Genomic DNA, 17,440 nt, shown 5'->3' with positions numbered 1-17,440 from the left:
TATATATATATATATATATATATATATATATATATATATTTATTTTTTTTCAATTAATTTAATTTTTTTTTTTTTCGTGGCGGGCCGCCACAAATAAATGAATGTGTTGGAAACCCTGCAGTCACATGATCCGTGAGGTGGAGATGGGAACCACAGATCCCTTCCTCAACAACAACAGTGTTAATCAGGCAGACTTTGTGAGAGCCAACATTTAAAAATCATGATCCAGAAACGTATATTTTGTAGCCAGATCAAGAGTATGAGCTACACATTTTAGAAGCTGTGTGCTAAACAGATTCATATTTAGTAAAGCACTAACATTTAGCAATAGTGCCACATGTTCAAATGTTGCATTAATATCACCATCAAGGTGTGACAGGTCTAAGCCAGACCTGGGCAAAATACGGCCCGTGGGCCACATACGGCCCATTACAATTTTCAGTCCGGCCCGCCGGACATTTTACATAATTTTTTTTACACCTGTAACATCAAAACTTTAGCCGCCATCATGATATTTTTTAAATGAACGCAAGTCTTGAACTATAGAAAGTAGAGATGCCGTGCAGCTTCATAGCTTACCAAAGTCGTACCAAAAACCTTTTTTATAGATTTTTGAGCGTTGTGTGTAATGTTCTATATTTTCAATGGAACACATAACATTTTTGTGTTGTTTCCTTGAGTCATGTTGCGGTCTACACTTATCTCTTATGTGTTACTGCCATCTATCAGAATCAGAAATCCTTTATTAATCCCCTAGGGGAAATTACAACTTTCAGCACAATCCCATTCAAGATCAGACAAACATTACCGGGAGACAGAACAGGATCAAACATTACAGGGAGACAGAACAGCATCAAACATTACAGGGTGACAGAACAGGATCAAACATTACAGGGTGACAGAACAGGATCAAACATTACAGGGAGACAGAACAGGATCAAACATTACAGGGTGACAGAACAGGATCAAACATTACAGGGAGACAGAACAGGATCAAACATTACAGGGTGACAGAACAGGATCAAACATTACAGGGAGACAGAACAGGATCTGCCAACTTTCCGGCGCCCCTTACAAAAAAGGTGATATACAGGTAAACAATAAGGGGGTTTGAGAGGTGAGGAAAAAATAATAATAAATAAATACATAGTAATAATCAGTCAAAGCCTGGGCCCCTAGAGAGGGGGGTCCAGACTGAGGCCAAGGGAAAAAACAACTCATAGCCATAGCACACATCCCTCTTACATGTGGGAAACATCAAACATCCAAGAACACAAAGGACATGAAAGACTTTGAAGCATCTCAGCTGATACAACCAGTCACTTCTACATACAGCTATGAATCAGAAGTAAAAGAAACATATCCACTGTGGTGGCCTCTGCGGTGTTCCACGCCATGGTCTGCTGGGGTGGAGAGAGTATGGCCAGAGACAGGAGCAGACCCAACAAAGCAACCAGGAGAGCCGACTCCACTCTCGGCCGCCAACTAACTCTCGGCCAGTGTACAACCTGCTCAATCAGCCAAGACTCTGTGAAGTTTGTCCGTCCCGGCCCCATCTCTTCATCTGCATCTCCTCCAGTCCCTCCACAAGGACTCTGGTGTGCAGCTGGTCTCCATGGCCAAAAGGCTCTCTGGGAGGCAGATCCAGAAGGCCACAAAAAACCACCGCAGAAGTCAGGAAAGTGTCACACAGTCCCACAGGGTCCTGAACCCATCCATCCATCCATTTTCTACCCCTCCAGTGTCGCGGAGGGCACTGGTGCCTATCTCAGCTACAAGTCACCACCTCATCACAGGGCGTTTACAGAACCTAAAGGCAAAATATATATATACTGTATAATAACACAACAAAACAATAGGGAAACACAAAACTGTTCACACTTATCATTTCACCATATACCAAATAAAATAGCTCCGAGGTCGGTAAGCGCAACCAAAATTGGAGGCTCACCGGGTAATATTTAGGTAATATTTAGGTAATAAGGCGCACTGTCGAGTTTTGAGAAAATGAAAGGACTTATAGTGCGCCTTATAGTCCGAAAACTATGCGAAACGTGTATATAATTTATACACATTGGCCCCCCCAGACACATTTTTTTCTCTCAATGTGGCCACCGAGTCAAAATATATGCCCAGCTCTGCTCTAAGGGAATATTTGTATTTTATTCGGTTCAGAATCTGATCTCACAATGCTGGACTCCAGAAAGAGGTTCCACAGCCTCCGAAGCAGAACCCCCAGGTTCTGTAACAGCTTCTTCCCTCAGGCCCTAAGACTCTTCAACACATCATAATAATGCCCTCAATTCCCCCCCAAAATGGAATAAACCACTGGAATACGAAGACAATCTAACATGCTTCCATAAACCTGGCTGCATATGTAAAAGTGTAATATATTTATCTGTACAGTAATCTATTTATTTGTATCTGCTCCTTTTGGGTTGTTTTATCCTGCACTATCATGAGCAAATGCAACAAAATGTTGTTCTTATCTGTGCTGTAAAATTCAAATTTGATTGACAATACAAAGGAAGTCTAAGTCAGGCCAGGGCAAACTAAGGCTTGGGGGCCACATGTGGCCTGTTGAGCTGTTCTATCTGGCCCGCCGGACATTCCCAAATATAGTTTTTTAGATCTTTAAGTCGGAAAGTGTAGCTGCATTATGATGTGTAGTCATGTTGTGTAAGTCTGCAACTATTATGATGTGTAGTCATGTTGTGTAAGTCTGCAACTATTATGATGTGTAGTCATGTTGTGTAAGTCTGCAACTATTATGATGTGTAGTCATGTTGTGTAAGTCTGCAACTATTATGATGTGTAGTCATGTTGTGTAAGTCTGCAACTATTATGATGTGTAGTCATGTTGTGTAAGTCTGCAACTATTATGATGTGTAGTCATGTTGTGTAAGTCTGCAGCCATTATGATGTGTAGTCATGTTGTGTAAGTCTGCAACTATTATGATGTGTAGTCATGTGGTGTAAGTCTGCAACTATTATGATGTGTAGTCATGTTGTGTAAGTCTGCAACTATTATGATGTGTAGTCATGTTGTGTAAGTCTGCAACTATTATGATGTGTAGTCATGTTGTGTAAGTCTGCAACTATTATGATGTGTAGTCATGTTGTGTAAGTCTGCAACTATTATGATGTGTAGTCATGTTGTGTAAGTCTGCAACTATTATGATGTGTAGTCATGTGGTGTAAGTCTGCAACTATTATGATGTGTAGTCATGTTGTGTAAGTCTGCAACTATTATGATGTGTAGTCATGTTGTGTAAGTCTGCAACTATTATGATGTGTAGTCATGTTGTGTAAGTCTGCAACTATACAAAGTATTTCAATGGTTGGAATCTGCACTTTTGCATGATATTTTAGTGACTATTATTGTCCTGATGCCAATATTATTGTCATACTTTTCGGGGACCAGAAAAAAATTGCATTATAGGTTTTATTTTAACAAAAAATCTTAGGGTGTGGCGGACCGGTACTTTTCAGAGGCGGTATGGTATTGAATATGATTAATTGCTATTGTTGTACTATACTAATAGCGTTATACCGTAGAACTCTACCAGTTACTATGATACTGTACGTCACAGCAGGTCAGATGAGGCACCGAGCAGTGTGGGTGGGGAGTGTTTCCACAGCCTGATGTGTTGTGGGTGTCAGGGACAGACGGGCAAGGAGATTTTTACAAGAAAGATCACAAATATCAGATTTGAGATGTTTTTTTTTTACCATTCAGGTTCGTATTTTGCTATGCTTGTTGCATTTTTGTCGCGTTAGGCTTGATTGTAAAATATGTGGGTTGTGACCTTCATATGTTCTCAATATTCAGGGTTTTATCCTTCATAGGAAAATAAAAATTCCATTCCGTTTATTAAGGCGGTCTGCCATAACATTTTTAGCATTCAATCAGACTTTATTGTGATGTTTTGTATTTGTGTTCCTAAAAATAGATATTACGGCCCCCAGACACATTTTTTTCTCTAAATTTGGCCCCGAGTAAAAATACCGTATTTTCCACACTATAAGGCGCACCTTCAACGAATGGCCTATTTGAAAAATTTGTTGATATATAAGGCGCATAGAATAGATGCTACAGTAGAGGCTGGAGTTACTTTATGCATCCTTTAGATGGCGCTGCGCTAAAGGGAATGTCAACAAAACAGTCAGATAGGTCAGTCATACTTTATTAATAGATTACAAACCAGCGTTCTGACAACTTTGTTCAATGAATAAACAGCTTTTTTATTATTTTCCCCGATTCAACAAACACGGAAAAAACAGTCTGATACTGTTAGGGTACATCAAAGGTTAGTGTAATCACAACATAGTAACACTGGAAATAGTGCAGAGCAATAATCTATCAATAAGTCAAGGTTGCTCAAAGGATCATGTCACACAACACAACACAACATGTCACACAACACAACACACAAAGGATCATGTCACACAACACAACACACAAAGGATCATGTCACACAACACAACACAACATGTCACACAACACAACACAACATGTCACACAACACAACACACAAAGGATCATGTCACACAACACAACACACAAAGGATCATGTCACACAACACAACACACAAAGGATCATGTCACACAACACAACACACAAAGGATCATGTCACACAACACAACACAACATGTCACACAACACAACACAACATGTCACACAACACAACACACAAAGGATCATGTCACACAACACAACACACAAAGGATCATGTCACACAACACAACACACAAAGGATCATGTCACACAACACAACACACAAAGGATCATGTCACACAACACAACACAACATGTCACACAACACAACACAACATGTCACACAACACAACACACAAAGGATCATGTCACACAACACAACACACAAAGGATCATGTCACACAACACAACACACAAAGGATCATGTCACACAACACAACACACAAAGGATCATGTCACACAACACAACACAACATGTCACACAACACAACACAACATGTCACACAACACAACACACAAAGGATCATGTCACACAACACAACACACAAAGGATCATGTCACACAACACAACACACAAAGGATCATGTCACACAACACAACACACAAAGGATCATGTCACACAACACAACACAACATGTCACACAACACAACACACAAAGGATCATGTCACACAACACAACACAACATGTCACACAACACAACACAACATGTCACACAACACAACACACTAAATAAACATGAGTTTATTAAGTTATGTCTCATCCACCATCCCTCTAATTCTTCTTCTTCAGTGTTGGAATCAAACAGTCGGGCGAATACGACATCCAACATGTCCGGCTCCGTCTCGTCCAAGTCCTCATTAAAGGAGTCAGTGTCGCTGCTGTTCATGTTCAATTCCCGTCTTCTACTGTGTGACTGATGGCCTTGACTTTAAACTCTGTGTCGTAAGCGTGTCTCTTAATACGAGACATTTTGGGCTCTTTACAGAAACTGCACGCCTCTCACAGTCAAATATCCCAGCATGCACCACTTCTTCTTCTTCTTCTACGGGGGAAAATGAAGTTGGTGGCTGCTTACTGTAGTTGTGAGACCTGTTGTGGCTCAATATTGGTTCATATATAAGGTGCACCGGATTATGAGGCGCACTGTCAGCTTTTGAGAACATTTGAGGTTTTTAGGTGCGGAAAATACTGTAATTGCCCAAGTGTGGTGTAAGTCCAATAAGGCATTTGTTTTCAACTTTGGTTCCACCGTCCGTCCTTTGTAAGTCAGCAGACCTGACATGTCTTGTGTCCCATGTGTCCCATGTGTCCCTTGTGTCCCAAGTGTCCCATGTGTCCCATGTGTCCCATGTGTCCCATGTGTCCCATGTGTCCCATGTGTCCCATGTGTCCCATGTGTCCCATGTGTCCCATGTGTCCCTTGTGTCCCTTGTGTCCCATGTGTCCCATGTGTCCCTTGTGTCCCTTGTGTCCCATGTGTCCCATGTGTCCCTTGTGTCCCATGTGTCCCATGTGTCCCATGTGTCCCATGTGTCCCTTGTGTCCCATGTGTCCCTTGTGTCCCTTGTGTCCCTTGTGTCCCTTGTGTCCCTTGTGTCTCATGTGTCCCTTGTGTCCCATGTGTCCCTTGTGTCCCATGTGTCCCATGTGTCCCATGTGTTCCATGTGTCCCATGTGTCCCTTGTGTCCCTTGTGTCCCATGTGTCCCATGTGTCCCATGTGTCCCTTGTGTCCCTTGTGTCCCTTGTGTCCCATGTGTCCCATGTGTCCCTTGTGTCCCATGTGTCCCATGTGTCCCATGTGTCCCATGTGTCCCTTGTGTCCCATGTGTCCCATGTGTCCCATGTGTCCCTTGTGTCCCTTGTGTCCCTTGTGTCCCTTGTGTCCCTTGTGTCCCTTGTGTCCCTTGTGTCCCATGTGTCCCTTGTGTCCCATGTGTCCCATGTGTCCCTTGTGTCCCTTGTGTCCCATGTGTCCCATGTGTCCCTTGTGTCCCATGTGTCCCATGTGTCCCATGTGTCCCATGTGTCCCATGTGTCCCATGTGTCCCTTGTGTCCCTTGTGTCCCTTGTGTCCCATGTGTCCCTTGTGTCCCTTGTGTCCCTTGTGTCCCATGTGTCCCATGTGTCCCTTGTGTCCCTTGTGTCCCATGTGTCCCATGTGTCCCATGTGTCCCATGTGTCCCATGTGTCCCATGTGTCCCATGTGTCCCATGTGTCCCATGTGTCCCATGTGTCCCTTGTGTCCCATGTGTCCCATGTGTCCCTTGTGTCCCATGTGTCCCATGTGTCCCATGTGTCCCATGTGTCCCATGTGTCCCTTGTGTCCCTTGTGTCCCATGTGTCTCATGTGTCTCTTGTGTCCCGCAGTCACTGAAAGAGTCGTCGCAGAGCAACCCCTTCTCGCGGGTGTGGTGGTACCGGCCCTTCCAGTACCTGGAGGAGAGCATCAGCGGCACGGTACCTTGCACCTACCAGTTCCCGCTGTGGGTGCGCAGCGTGCAGTGGAGCCGGGGCGTGTCCTACAGCCGGCTGGACGTCCAGTGACGCCGGGTCACTGCAGAAGGCTCAGACTGTGAACTCCAAAAGTGGAAGAAGGCACTCTTTGATGTAGCGCTCCGCCCTCTAAAAAGCAGGTGATCCCCCTCCCAAACGGGGAAAACTGTGACCCTCGCCCCGTTCCCCCGTTCTTTTTTTTTTGTGCGTTTGTGCGTCCGTCCTCTTACTCTCCAGGTGGTCATGACAACACTCAGCACTAACCTTTTTATTTCTGAATACTTGCTGATTTTCCAAGCATTTCAAAAACGTTTTCAGCACAAAATGCTCAAGCCCCGCCCCCTTTGCTCCAAGTCCAAAATGCCAAATGCATTTTTTTTGTAAAAAAAAAAAAAAAAGTCGAAGGTGCAAATACTATTTTTTCAAAGTATGTTTATTTTTCGACTAAAACAACTAATGATGTCCACCAAAATATATTTTTTTTTTTTAGATTTTTACCTTTTTCAAATATGAGAATCTTAATGTAAGGAAATATCTCAGTGCCTTTCTTAGCTTGATTGTAAAAAAAACAACAACTTTGTCTCGCTTCCTTCTGACGTTTTTTGTCCCCCTGAATGTAAAAAAAAAGAAAAAAGAAAAAAAACCCGTCATCCTCAGCGCAGGTTTGGTCTTTGCGAAAAGGAAACATGTCTCCGGTATGTATTTATGAATGCTTTCTAACGTCCTCGTGCGCTCGCTGAGTGAGGAACCATGACTGTTAATTGTACCTTCAAAATGTCCGTCGTACTTTTCATTCCTCTAGACGAGTCTTGAAGCAACACCAGCCTCCGCTCACGAGTCCCGGGCTGTCGACTGAAGGCTTGCGGGAAAGGGATGATGTTAAAGTTGTATAAGAGTCAAACAGGAGCTTGAGGCAAAGCTTCTGAATGTGCTTCATAGGATTTAAAATCTGGAGATTTCACTGTCCTCCAAATGCAGAGCAAAAAGACTCTTACTCAAAGCCCCTTTCACACAGAAATCCGGCAAAATTACTGCAGTGGATCCAGTGCTGTCGTCGCTGTTTGCGAGTATTGCTTTAAACACAACAGGGCGGACGAAGTAAGTGTTAAACTTCACAACCCTTTCTTGGCTTTGCAAAATACCCTTACACACAGGACTTTGTCCCACCTCTGTCAAGGCTCAATCCCCTTTATTAACACCTTTATTTTGCTGCAGCTGGGTATGAACATCAAAAACAAACAAATCAACCCGGCACAAATTATTCATCTTTTTTTAGCGATAGTGCCAGAGGCGGGACAGGGCTTCTGTGTGTAAAGGAATGCTGGAAAAGGTGGAGACAGTAGTTTGAAGTGTGTCCCCCAAGACTTACTTTTGTTTGTGTCGTGGCATGAACTGCTGTTTTGAGTGGTAACAAGAGTCAAAATGCCAGCACAATCATTTCTTTTGTCCGTTTTGGCCAGAATTTTGCTGTTCTGTATGAACTGCACCAACACGTAATAGGGGTTAAACATAGACCAGGCCATTTTCCACCTCTGAGGTGGTAAGGCAATGCTAGAAAGGCAGGAGGGAGATGTGGAGTTTGTCGCCCAAAACTCCTTTTCCATAAATGGTAGATTTTTTTTCCCGACCATATTTCTGTGTCTCTGTTCTGTATGAACAGCCCCAACACGGATCAGTGGTTAGAATTCAACAAGGCCTTTCGAGGCAAAGCTACTGAATGTGCTTCATAGGATATATCATTTGGAGATTTCACTGTCCTCCAAAAGCGTAGCAAAAAGACTCTTACTCAAAGCCCCTTTCACACAGAAATCCGGCAAAATTACTGCAGTGGATCCAGTGTTGTCGTCGCTGTTTGCGACTATTGCTTTAAACACAACACGGCGGACGAAGTAAGTGTTAAACTTCACAACCCTTTCTTGGCTTTGCAAAATACCCTTACACACAGGACTTTGTCCCACCTCTGTCAAGGCTCAGGCCCCAAGCCCCTTTATTAACACCTTTATTTTGCTGCAGCTGGGTATGAACATCAAAAACAAACAAATTAACCCGGCACAAATTGTCCGTCTTTTTTTAGCGGTAGTGCCAGAGGCGGGACATGGCTTCTGTGTGTAAAGGAATGCTGGAAGACAGTAGTTTGAAGTTTGTCACCCAAGACTTACTTTTGTTTGTGTCGTGGCACGAGCTGCTGCTTTGAAATCATACCAGAGCGGTAACACGAGTCAGAATGCCAGGACAATCATTTTTTTTTGTCCTTTTTGGCCAGAATTTTGCTGTTCTGTCTGAATTGCACCAACGCTGTATAAGGGTAAACATGGACCCGGCCGTTTTCCACCTCTGAGGTGGTAAGGCAATGCTAGAAAGGCAGGAGGAGAAAACTCCTTTCCCACAAATGGTAGATTTTTTTTTCTACCATGTTTCTGTGTCTCTGTTCTGTATGAAGAGCACCAACACAGATCAGTGGTCAGATTTCAACAAGGCCTCTCGTTCCAGAGTGGAAACAGAGGCGGAAGGAAACATCTTTGTGTAAGGAAAAAACTCACTCCCTCCAGGTAATTTCCCCCTTTTTTCCACCCGCCGTTATTGTTCTGTATGAACAGCACTAACACAGAATGGTCCGAGCAAAGCAGTAACAGAGGCGGCAAAAGGGGTCTGTGTGTAAAGTAGGACGGGATGTAAAGTTTGTCAATCAAGACTCACGTCTCACTGCTCTTGCACTTTTTACACAGTTTATGAAGGCTAACCTTTTCATGTCATTTTTCTGTAGAACTGGCACCGGCACTAAATGGCAGAATGAAATTGACAAGACAATTTTTTCTTTTTTCAACTTAGGCTGTAATTAGTAAATGTTAAAAAGGTGGGAATGTGTAACCCAAAACTCACTTCACTAAGCTCCTATCCTACAGTTAAGCAGCAACAGAGGCAGGACGAGGCTTCTGTGTGATGCTGAAAAGGCGGTAAAAATGCCAGTAAAAGCCACATGGTACTGTGCATACAGAACAGTGTATGACAGGGAATCGGAGTTAGCAATTGACCAGGTAATTTTTAAAGCTACTTCTGCACTGTTCTGTATGAACAGTACTGACACGAATCAGGCTTTGAAATCGACCAGGCAATTTCCCACCTTCAGATTTAGTCAGAGAATGGTAGAGAGGTGGGGCAGGGGCTGAAATGTGTAACCCAAAACTCACTTCACCAAGCTCCTGTCCTACAGTAAAGCAGCAACAGAGGCAGGACAAGGCTTCAGTGTGTAAGAGAATGCAGAAAAGGTGTTGTAAAAAGCACACAGCACTGTGCATACAAAACAGTGTATAACATGGAGTCGGTGTTAGAAATCTACCATGCAATTTCCCACCTTCAGTTTTAGTCAGAATGGCTAGAGAGGTGTGGCAGATGATGAAATTGGTCTCGCAAAACTCACTTAACCCCTTTCACACTGCCTTTAAATGTTTTGTACCAAAGCAGTAACAGAGGCGGACCGGCAAGATCTGAGACTCCCTTCTCCTGCGCTGTTGTGTTGAAAGCGATTCATGCATCATGTGATTGCCGGAGGTTGTGTGAAAGCACACACAGTCACGGCAGTGTCACGCTTGTGTGGGTCCTGTGTAAAAGGCACAGGCGAGTGGTGACTTTGTGGGATTTCTTTGTGAAAGGGGCTTCTCGTACTACCTTGAAACGGGCGTGTTTGGTGTGGCAGAGCAGCTCTGAAAGGCCGTGGTCCAGCAAAGTGAAAGTGCTCCTGCTCACGTTGCAGCAAAGTGAAAGTGCTCCTGCTCACATAGCAGCAAAGTGAAAGTGATCCTGCTCACGTTGCAGCAAAGTGAAAGTTCTCCTGCTCACGTTGCAGCAAAGTGAAAGTGATCCTGCTCACGTTGCAGCAACTGGACTTCAACAGTCCGCCCAGACTGAAAATTTGAGTCTTTTTCATTTCAAAATCGGAAGACTTTCCTCACGGTCGGTGTAATGAACGGGTTTGTCCGCTCAAGCGTTTCAAAGGGAGCAGGCCAGGGAAATATCTTTGTGACTTTTGCACAGTGTTTTTAACGTATAGAGCGGCGCTGTCCAAGCTTTTTGTTTTTTTGTTTTCCTTTTCTACAAGAGCACAAAATGTTCCTCGGCCATGTTGTGGTGATTAGCTTGAAGGAATTGTCCAAATTGGACTGCTACTGTGTGACGGGGCGTGGAATGAAGGACAGAGAAGACGTTTGTCTCTTAGTTTGCCAATCAAGCTGTTTGTTTTTATTTTTTTAATTATTATTAATGATTGTTATTATCCTGTATGTTCTTCTGTCCATTTTTTTTGGTCCAGTTTTGTGCATATATCAGATGTTTGTAAGATAAAGGAATCCAAATGGGACGCTATTGAATTAAAGATTTTACTATATTATACTTTTACTGGGGTCCTTTTTTTTTTTTTAAAACATATTTTGACAGATCTAAAAGGGTGATGTCATGGCAGTTCCACGAGCAACCAACAGAGGGACCCCTTGGGTTGACTTAAGCACTTGTAGGTAAACACTTTATTTATTGTGTTTATTTGTTAACATATCTTCTCCAATTTGACACGTATATTTGCTACTTTTATTCAGTCTATAAATATCTGCAGGTTCAGCTGGAATGTATTTGAAGACAATGCATGCTATCTGTGGATGTAAACAGGAGTGGAGGTGAGACTCCAACAGAGCAAAGACTGTGGCTTAGCACCAACAACTTGATGACTGCATGATGTCATGACTTCAACTACTGACTAGTTCATCATTAAATACTCTGTTTTCTCCTCCCAGTTTTAGGTAAAGTCTTAAAGGCCAACCGGCTCTTCAAGTACTGATAGTGACCCCCTGAGGTAAGAGCACACACTGCAGACTGACAGATGATGTATAATGACTAGATAAGTAGCGAGTATATTGTAGATCAACTAATATTGTAATGAACATATACCCAATAATGACAGACCATACCTTATTTACCTTAGGAAATACCTTATTAAGTATCACACTGTATAATATAAGTGTGCGTATGTATATATGTATGTTTTTATGTGTGTGTGCATATAGATACACACACATAAAGATATATAACTCATCATACATATATACATACATAAACACAATACAATATATATATATATACACACACATACATACATACACACACACACATACATGTGTGAATAGAAATATGTATTGTGTGTGTATATATATATATATATATATATATATATATATATATATATATATATATATATATATATATATATATATATATATATATATATATATATATATACACATATATGAGTGTATATATATGTATGTATGTGTGTGTGTATATATACATGTTTTTGTATATACATATATATATACATGTGAATGTATGTATATACATGTATGTATGTTTGTATATATATGTGTGTGTGTATGTATGTGTGTGTATGTATGTATATATATATGTGTATATCCAGCTGTGCTCACAAGTTTACATACACTGGGAGAATGTGTGAGTTTTCTTGGGCCAATTTTCAGAGAATCTGAATAACACAAAATCATTTCTTCCACTCATTGGTTAACGATTGGGTGAAGCAATTTTTTTAATTTATGATTTATAAACAGTTGTGTTTACTAATCAAAAGAGGTTCTTTAGATCATTTTTAAAAAGTATGCAATTTGTTATTCTTGCAGCCAAACCTGTGTGTTTACTTACCTGACAGCTTAGGTTCCAACTGTCGCCTTCCTCAGAGCTTAACAGGTGGGCTGCATGGTCGTGTCAGGTGGGCTGCATGGTTGCGTCAGGTGGGCTGCATGGTCTTGTCAGGTGGGCTGCATGGTCGTGTCAGGTGGGCTGCGTGGTCGTGTCACCAGAAGAAAGTCATTTCTGTGCAAATGTCACAAAGTATCCCGCTTATGTTACGCCAAACAGCACAGAGACGAGCTTCAGAACTTCTGGAACAAAGTCCTTTGAAGTGTTGAGACCAAAATGGAAGTTTTAGGCCGCAACCATAAATGCTACATTTGTAGAGGAGTCCTGAAGGCCATTCTTACTGTGGAACACGGAGGTGGATCACTCATGTTTTGGACTTGTGAGAGCCACAAAAGCACAGGAAACTTGGTCAAAATGGCTGGCAAGATGAATGCAGTTATCAGGAAACACCGGAGGAACATCAGCACTTATCATGACCATGATCCAAAACCCAAAGCCAAGTCAACCTGTCAGTGGCTGCAAAGAGAAGCTTCTGGAGTGTTCATCTCCATCTCCTGACCTCAAGCATCCCTGACACACTCTGGGGAGACATCAAACTTGCAGTTCATGCGAGACGGCCCAAGAACTTACAGGAACTGCAGGCTCTTTGCCAAGAAGAACAGGCAGCTTTGCCATCTGAGCAAACAAAGAAGTTCACCCACTGAAGCCTTCAAGCTCTGACTGATCATGACAGGCTCTTTTCCACTGGAGTATGTTCACTTTCACTTGGGTACTTGCTTTTCTCATTGACATCTGAAGAGAGTAAACAGTTGTTTTCCAATTAAAAAACTTCAGCCGACAGTGATTGAGGAAAAAAGGTGTTTGTGTTGTTCATATTCTCTGAAGAATGAAGAAGTTGGATTTCACTTCTGAGCCAATCGGACGGTCCAACTTTAAATGACTATCACTACAAAAGCCCAGCTTGGTGACCATGGTCTTCATTTGCAAAGTCCGGGTGGGTGCAAACTATTATTTCAGTCTTCTTTTCATTGAAATGATAAGAAGAATAAATGTGGGGCCGTCCAGGCCTTGAAAGCATCAAGACAGCATTAAAGAGCCGTGTTTTGTCTTTAACGGAAACTAAAGTTGTGTCATCTGCATCGCCAGGAGGAGGAATGTTCTTTCTTAAGGTTGAAGTAAGTCAATAGAAAACAACAGTGGTCCTAAAACTGAGCCCTGGGGGACCCCTCATGTCGAGGATTCACAAGCAGCAACATTTACAGAGAAGGTCCTCAAAGCAGTACCACATATGTCCACTTGGGGCTGTAGGCGGATCATGGAGATATTATTATTATTATTATTATTATTATTATTATTCTTATTATTATATGCTCCACCCTACTCAATGTTGCTGTTGGACTAAAACCAAAATCACATAAACCCAATATTTGTGTGTGTGTGTGTCAAAGTTTTCTTATCCACACCATTAACAGATAATTTCTGGCTGTTGTGATTTTTTTTCTCTAACTGTGTTGTTTTTCCTCTGAAAATGTTTTATTTTTAAATGCAAATTTGCTGAAATGATTAAGATTGTCCAAATAGTCATAACAATATTTTTTTTTTTTGCGGGTGGGATAAAGTGAAATGTAAAAGTAGACCTCGTATTACTTTTGAAACCTTTTCTCATCTACACTTTCAGTCAAACGGGCACACTTCCTGCTTCATGAGGTGGTGGATGATGCTCTGACTGATCATGAGGTGGTGGATGATGCTCTGACTGATCATGAGGTGGTGGATGATGCTCTGACTGATCATGAGCTGGTGGATGATGCTCTGACTGATCATGAGGTGGTGGATGATGCTCTGACTGATCATGAGGTGGTGGATGATGCTCTGACTGATCATGAGGTGGTGGATGATGCTCTGACTGATCATGAGCTGGTGGATGATGCTCTGACTGATCATGAGCTGGTGGATGATGCTCTGACTGATCATGAGGTGGTGGATGATGCTCTGACTGATCATGAGGTGGTGGATGATGCTCTGACTGATCATGAGGTGGTGGATGATGCTCTGACTGATCATGAGGTGGTGGATGATGCTCTGACTGATCATGAGGTGGTGGATGATGCTCTGACTGATCATGAGCTGGTGGATGATGCTCTGACTGATCATGAGGTGGTGGATGATGCTCTGACTGATCATGAGGTGGTGGATGATGCTCTGACTGATCATGAGGTGGTGGATGATGCTCTGACTGATCATGAGGTGGTGGATGATGCTCTGACTGATCATGAGGTGGTGGATGATGCTCTGACTGATCATGAGCTGGTGGATGATGCTCTGACTGATCATGAGGTGGTGGATGATGCTCTGACTGATCATGAGGTGGTGGATGATGCTCTGACTGATCATGAGCTGGTGGATGATGCTCTGACTGATCATGAGGTGGTGGATGATGCTCTGACTGATCATGAGGTGGTGGATGATGCTCTGACTGATCATGAGCTGGTGGATGATGCTCTGACTGATCATGAGGTGGTGGATGATGCTCTGACTGATCATGAGGTGGTGGATGATGCTCTGACTGATCATGAGGTGGTGGATGATGCTCTGACTGATCATGAGGTGGTGGATGATGCTCTGACTGATCATGAGGTGGTGGATGATGCTCTGACTGATCATGAGGTGGTGGATGATGCTCTGACTGATCATGAGCTGGTGGATGATGCTCTGACTGATCATGAGCTGGTGGATGATGCTCTGACTGATCATGAGGTGGTGGATGATGCTCTGACTGATCATGAGCTGGTGGATGATGCTCTGACTGATCATGAGGTGGTGGATGATGCTCTGACTGATCATGAGCTGGTGGATGATGCTCTGACTGATCATGAGGTGGTGGATGATGCTCTGACTGATCATGAGCTGGTGGATGATGCTCTGACTGATCATGAGGTGGTGGATGATGCTCTGACTGATCATGAGGTGGTGGATGATGCTCTGACTGATCATGAGCTGGTGGATGATGCTCTGACTGATCATGAGGTGGTGGATGATGCTCTGACTGATCATGAGGTGGTGGATGATGCTCTGACTGATCATGAGGTGGTGGATGATGCTCTGACTGATCATGAGGTGGTGGATGATGCTCTGACTGATCATGAGGTGGTGGATGATGCTCTGACTGATCATGAGGTGGTGGATGATGCTCTGACTGATCATGAGCTGGTGGATGATGCTCTGACTGATCATGAGCTGGTGGATGATGCTCTGACTGATCATGAGGTGGTGGATGATGCTCTGACTGATCATGAGCTGGTGGATGATGCTCTGACTGATCATGAGGTGGTGGATGATGCTCTGACTGATCATGAGCTGGTGGATGATGCTCTGACTGATCATGAGGTGGTGGATGATGCTCTGACTGATCATGAGCTGGTGGATGATGCTCTGACTGATCATGAGGTGGTGGATGATGCTCTGACTGATCATGAGGTGGTGGATGATGCTCTGACTGATCATGAGCTGGTGGATGATGCTCTGACTGATCATGAGGTGGTGGATGATGCTCTGACTGATCATGAGCTGGTGGATGATGCTCTGACTGATCATGAGGTGGTGGATGATGCTCTGACTGATCATGAGCTGGTGGATGATGCTCTGACTGATCATGAGGTGGTGGATGATGCTCTGACTGATCATGAGGTGGTGGATGATGCTCTGACTGATCATGAGGTGGTGGATGATGCTCTGACTGATCATGAGCTGGTGGATGATGCTCTGACTGATCATGTCACTTTTTAGTCCTCCTTCACGCCACCAAAAAGTTGGCCGTAATGTTTTTCTCCTAACATTCAAATAGTTTTCTTGTCAGTTTGGCTTCAAGCATCCTTCTTCTTGTCAGCCGGGGAATTATGTTGTTTGGAAAAAAACTATCTTGACCAAGCAAAGAACAACAACTTAAATAATCTGCAGGCGGCAAAAAGCCCCGGGTCCAGACTTGGGACACCTGCACTATTTAGTCCAAAGAACACGTACTTTCTTCCCACACTTGCACTAGTAGAAGAAGCCACTCCCACTCCCACTCCCACTCCCACGCTCCTCTCCAGGCCACATCTTGATTGATGAGTTCATGCTGGCCTCTCGCTGTAACACCATACTTAGTCCTTGGAGATCATATTCTGCTGGTGGACTTCTTCTCTTCTACCGGATGGTTCCAGGGATCCCAGTAAAAGTGCCATCATGTACATAACTGTATATATATATAGTGCAGCTGGGGCTTGCACGGGCGTCATTTGACGAGCATGTTCACTTTTACTGGGCCTGCGCTCTCTCACTGTTTGGATTTACAGAAGACAGGATCACACTTAATTCTGACCTGAGGGGCAAACACTCTTGTGTGCCAGCACAACTCTTACTGGAGTTCAGTGTCGGGCGAGCTTTGACTGCTTGAGTCTCAATGCACTAATGTGAGTAGAAATAATGTTTAGAAGCTGAGAGGAAGAAGTGTCTGATGTCTATACCGTCATTTATTTCATATTTAAGTGCCAATCTAGTATTTAGCCTGAATGCATTGCACACTATAGAGCACATTTTGATGTTATTTTTAAATATAGAACCTGTAAGTGATCCTTTTCCAATCGTGGTATAAAACATACCCTTCATTTGGCTCATGAGACCCAAAACAACAATATGAATAAGTGGCAGAATTATTTAAAAAAAAAAAAAATGTATATACTCCTTCCAGTAGTATAAATATATCTTTGAT

The 17,440-nt window shown here is 43.0% G+C and overlaps 1 protein-coding gene across 3 annotated transcripts in view; it reads left to right on the top strand.

Moving 5' to 3' along the window:
* Nucleotides 1–11,388, top strand: part of sgms1a (sphingomyelin synthase 1a) — a 67,001-nt gene extending 55,613 nt beyond the window's left edge. For all 3 annotated transcript variants that reach the window (XM_061911794.1, XM_061911795.1, XM_061911796.1), the window contains one exon: nt 6,871–11,388. In XM_061911794.1, coding sequence (XP_061767778.1) covers nt 6,871–7,047 — 177 coding nt within the window. In that variant the 3' untranslated portion in view covers nt 7,048–11,388. The remainder of the gene's footprint in view (nt 1–6,870) is intronic.
* Nucleotides 11,389–17,440: the final 6,052 nt, after the last annotated feature.

The sequence above is a fragment of the Nerophis ophidion genome, linkage group LG09, assembly GCF_033978795.1.
Source record: "Nerophis ophidion isolate RoL-2023_Sa linkage group LG09, RoL_Noph_v1.0, whole genome shotgun sequence".
NCBI lineage: Eukaryota > Metazoa > Chordata > Actinopteri > Syngnathiformes > Syngnathidae > Nerophis > Nerophis ophidion.
This window is presented reverse-complemented; position numbering and strand designations above follow the sequence as displayed.